Consider the following 5,012-nt stretch of genomic DNA (forward strand, 5'->3'; position numbering starts at 1 on the left):
AGTGTTTTCCTTTTTGAAGAATTGTGGTGTTAAAAAAAAAAAAAAAAAAAAAAAAACAAAAAAAAACAGACAAAAGAAACCCAAACACAAAAAAAAAATTGCTGAAGGAATTGCCACGGTTCTTCCTTACTTTCTCATTGTGCGTGACTAACGCCACAGTATCTAATATCTAATGTCCTTTGTGCGGTGTGAGACCGTGGAGTAGCTGCGTGTGGGAGTGGAAGGATGGACAGTAACGGAGAACGCCGAAGGCTCGGGGTTACGGGTGGTACCTGGTGTAGTTGTTCCCTGGCTTTGCGCGGTGTCTCTGTGCCCCCCACGACTCGCTCCTCAGTTTTGGTTTTTAAATCACAGTATGGAGACAGGGGAAAGGTGTCAGAGCTGGGCGACGCACGGCTGCCCGTTGGACGCTGGAAGTCCTGTGGCGTGGGAGATTTGGGTTGCTCGGAGGCGCAGCAGCTGCTGAAGGACTTGCTAGTGTTTCAGTCCTGGAGCTGATCTACGGAGAGCCTGAGGGTCCGCTGGTGGGGAGAGGGCCCTGGGGTGGGCAGCTCTGCCGCAGACCCGGGCTCCTCTTCTGGAGGACGTGGGTTGGCTCACTCGGACCAGCGTGCGTGTAGTCTAGATGGTTGGGGGTGAGGACCAACAGCTGGATTATTTGATGCTGGAGAGAGGAAATGAGTCATGAGACTTGAGTTGCCTTTTCTCAGAGGGGAGCCTAATTACAGCAATTCTGCCTTCAGACTGGGAAGCCTGTGATGAAAACTGGTGGGACTGGAGCTGAGGCCTTAGGACTCGTTAGTTCGGGTTGCTGACACACCGCTCCACTTTTGGAAGCTTGGGGAACCGTCTCAACACCACAGCGTGTGCTGACAGAAGCAGCACGTTGCTGTTTGTAGACTTGCAGAGGGTTTTTACAGCCCCTGGGGAAGTTGTTTTCCTCTGAAAACGGTGAGAGAAATAAAATCTTGTTTAGGAGCAATTTGGAAGCCCATTAATCAGTGACTAAGTTTTCTTCACTGACCAACAGGAAGGCACATCCCTTCCCAAGTGCCGCTGGAAAATAGAGTTCAAACATACCGTGGCACTTGTATTAACTTGGACCTTCCAGATAACTTGGAAGGGAGGTTTGATGGGGGATGGGGGGGGGGTAGAAGAAAGGAAAAGAGAAAGGGAAATGGGAAGAGAGAAACGGAGAAAAAGGAAGTGATGGGGATGGAGAGAAAGGGAGAGGGGGGAGAGGAGGAAAGAGAGAGGGAGGGTAAGCACAGTGTTACCGGAGCGATGGTTGTGAGCTCTGGGCTTACGCTTCCGTATGTTTGATTTCCAGTTTAAAGCCTAATAAAGTGAAGAATTGAAACGGCCGGGGCTGTTTCTGATAGACTGGAGCAATGTGATCCGCTGCGTGGAAATACGAGCCGAGCGCATTGCGACATGGAGCACGATTGAAATCTTTGGGACGTTTTCAGACAGCTTTTCGAGGCTGCCATTTGTTATCAGATTTCATTGTGCTCCCTTGAAATGGCTGATGGTTTCCGTGTGATTCATGTTGGTACGGAAAATGCCAGCTGGCCGAACAGCTTCTAAAACAACGGTCACAACAACTGCGTTGACAAAAGAGTGCTCTAAATGAGGGGTTTTCACTGGAGAAGAGTGTGATTAGGTTTAAGTAAACAGCTCCGTGACAAAGTGTTTCACGTTCCATCCGTGAGAAACAAGGAGCTGTTTCGAGGAGGGGAAGCAATCCGCGTGTTCCAGCGATGCGCGTCGGGGCGGCCGCGGGGATGGGCTTTGTTGAAGTGCTGCCAAGGGCAGATGCGCCGCTCGTGGCGGGTGTGGGGAGCCATGGCTGGTGCCTACGACCACACTTTGGGAACTCGCGTCTTCTTACCCAGACTGAGAGATACCACAGCCGCGGGTGGTTGGCTCCGCGCTGGCTTTGTTGCCCATCGCTCTCCGCGGTCAGGAACAGCTCTGTCCTCTCGATCGACACCGATGGATGTCAGCATCTGGAGTTTGCACCTTCCCCATGGTGACACTGAGGGGAGAAGATCTAACGGCTTGAGCTCCTGCCGAGCCCCGGGGCTGTGAGCACGGTGCTGAGCAGGGGAACATCTGCACGTTTGTGTGTCCTCGGTGAGGAGGAGATCGCTTTAGTGGGTTTTTGGGTGGCGGGGATGCTCTCACTGGGTAGCTTATTAACTGTTCTCGTTATAAATATGGGCCTCAAGTGCTGAGTCGCAGAACTAGGAAGTTTAGAGGCGGGAAAGGTCAGTGTAGAGCTAAAAATGTGGTTGTAGAAAGGGGCTTGAAGAGTGTCCATAGAGCCATTTGGGTTTTCTTCTCGCCATTGAGTGCTTGCTAGTGCTCCGTCTGAGAGGTCCGCAGTCCACAGCCACCCTGGCCCGTTGTTGCAGAGTGCTGCTGGGCCATGCAGGGCCGTTCTGGGTCCCCAGCCTGAGCGAGGCTGTGCTGTCACCCTAGAGCAGGGCTCCAGCTTTGGACCGTGGCTGCTTGTCCTACCTGTCCTGGCCAGGAAACAGCCCGTGCGGCAGCAGCTGAGGGAGTAGCTGGGCTTGGCGGGGAGAATCAAACTGAAAATCTCTGTCAAGAGGGTTGGACCAGGAGTTAAGCAAAGCACTTGGCTGTTTTTTGTTTGTATGACTTAGGTAAAAATTCCAGCTGACCTTGGTTCAGTCCTTTTGTCCATCTGGATTTTTCCCTTCTTTCCCCTCGCTCTTCAGTGGAGGCTCTGTTGGTGCAGGGCTGTCTTCTCTCTCTGCTCAGCTGACAGATGGTACACGGACTCTCTCAGGGTGGACAGCCTTCCAACAAAAATAACCGTGTCTGCTGCGGAGACCACTCTTTAAACGGCAGGCGGTGCAAAGGAATGGCGTTTTTTTATATAGAATAAAGTATTTTTTTGCTAACTGAGCGGGCAAATGTTTTTCCTATGCTTCTTCAAGCAGAATGTCTCTTAGCATATATTGATGCAAATTCTGAGCAGTTTTCTTACATAACCACTGAGCAGTCAGGTCGTTTGCCCCCCAGGCTGTCTGTCAGTATAGAGCTGATGTTGTACCTTGCACTCACCTGGAGATAATGAGCTTTTTTAAATTTTTAATTCAAACTGTTTTTTTTTTTTAAGTTAACCAAATGTGGCAACAAATGGAAATAGTAGTAGTGAGCTCTTCGGTTCCGTTTAACTATCCTGGGATTTTAAAGGCACTTGCAGCAGATCCTTGGCTGCATCTCTGCCTCCACCTCCTTGGTCCCGCGCTTCGTGTTTCTGCTGGTTCGCCCGAGCTGGTGAAGACCCCGTGGTGCCCGCGGGGTGGAGCTGCTAGCAGAACTCCTTTTAAAGTTTGAATCATCAACAATCTTCAGGCATTTGCTGAGCAGCTAGTTTTCTCATGTTAGTACTTCGGTGCCGTCCAAAGGCTTAGTAGATATTGAGGCTTTATTGGAAAACTCGCTGTGAAAATCGCACCCCTGAACGTTGGAGCGAGCGGGCTTTGGCGGAGGAGCAGCCGGCGGCCAGCTGTGAGGCTCGCCAGCCCGCTTCAACCGTTGCTGTCGCCTTTCCCTTCCGCGCAAATTCATTCGGAGTTGAACTGGAAATCGATGAGATGTTCCCTTCAGAAATGAAGTGGAGGGTGGATGTCTTAAAGTGCCAACAACACAAAATTTGGCCCTATTTCGCAGCCGGTTGGTGAAGTAGTGGGTCAAAGGCGTGACCTCGGGGCAGCGCTGAGCGTCTGTGGCTGGACATCTGGGGGCTTAATCTACGCTCTTAGTACTCGTAATTACCTGCTCTAAACTTTGTTTCCTTAAAGCAAGAATTAGCAGTGTCTTTATTTTTATAAACAGCTGAGGAGGCTGAATTCATACAAACGGTTAGTGCCAGTGTGACAGTAATTACAGTCTCTAACTCGGTCATTCTCCGAGATTTCAAGATTTGAAGACTGTGCCCGGCAATGCTCTGTGAAGGTCTAGACAACCTCGGGCATGTCTGTCCTCCTCAGCTCTCCAAAATAGCTCTGCCACAACTTATTACTCTCTGGGTTTCAGCAGAATAAAGATTTTTAAATGGCCTCACTCCAGTTCCATCCTTACTCGGATTGCCGTAGCGGAAATACGGGCCTTTGGAGAAGGTCTCCTTCCCTTCCCTTTCTTTTCATCCGTCTCTCTTCTTCGCAATCACCATTCTCTGTTTTTCCTCTGGATTTTTTTTGTGCTTGTTCCTTCTTCATTCTTATATTTTTCTAATGTATCATTTAATTATCCTTATCTGGACCATCTGCAGACATATGGAGATGGAAATAAGGAGGTTATGTGTGTGTCTGTTTATATAAATTAATGTATGACACGATGCACAATAACATACCATATAGTCGTGTGTACAGATTTACTATAAATACGCACACACATACTTTTTTCTGCTGGCAGCCTCTGTTCACATAGATGGAGAGGGTGGCAGACTAACGAGTGTTTTGGAAGCAGGGGAGGCCACCTCTGAAAGCAGGAGATGCGTTGGGAAGGTTTTTCCTATGGAGCATGATGGTTTAAAATGCAGGCAGTGAAGTTCTCTCCTTCCCATGTTACACAGGTATATTGGATAATGTCTACTGGCCAGAGATATATATATATATATATATATACGTATTTTTGTTCCTCCCCAGAAAAGTGAGATAGATGTCAATAATTCTGCAATTCTCTAATTTAGGTTTTATTATGAGGGTTTTTAGCCTGAAGTTACCTAGTTATGGCATATTTTTTCCATTCTTCATTGCACAATCTATTTTCTGATTGTAGACGACGGAGGCGGTGCTGACAATCCAGATGGCAATGTGAGGTTTGATTGTTTTTCTTCTTGCAGATGTTCTCGAAGGCTACAACGGCACAATCTTCGCTTACGGGCAGACGTCGTCAGGAAAAACGCATACCATGGAGGTACAGGGGCCAGTCCAGCCGGGGGGGCGGCGGCGGCGGCAGCAGCGGCCCGAGCCGTT

At 49.1% G+C, this 5,012-nt stretch overlaps 1 protein-coding gene across 1 annotated transcript in view; it reads left to right on the top strand.

The window, feature by feature from the left end:
* Positions 1-5,012, top strand: part of LOC104490066 — a gene marked incomplete at both ends in the record, with an annotated part of 22,144 nt that overhangs the window by 331 nt on the left and 16,801 nt on the right. Inside the window, one exon of the mRNA XM_010132307.1 lies at positions 4,880-4,953. Coding sequence (XP_010130609.1) covers positions 4,880-4,953 — 74 coding nt within the window. The remainder of the gene's footprint in view (positions 1-4,879; positions 4,954-5,012) is intronic.

Source organism: Buceros rhinoceros, unplaced genomic scaffold (genome assembly GCF_000710305.1).
Source record: "Buceros rhinoceros silvestris isolate BGI_N320 unplaced genomic scaffold, ASM71030v1 scaffold1253, whole genome shotgun sequence".
In the NCBI taxonomy this organism is placed as follows: Eukaryota; Metazoa; Chordata; class Aves; order Bucerotiformes; family Bucerotidae; genus Buceros; species Buceros rhinoceros.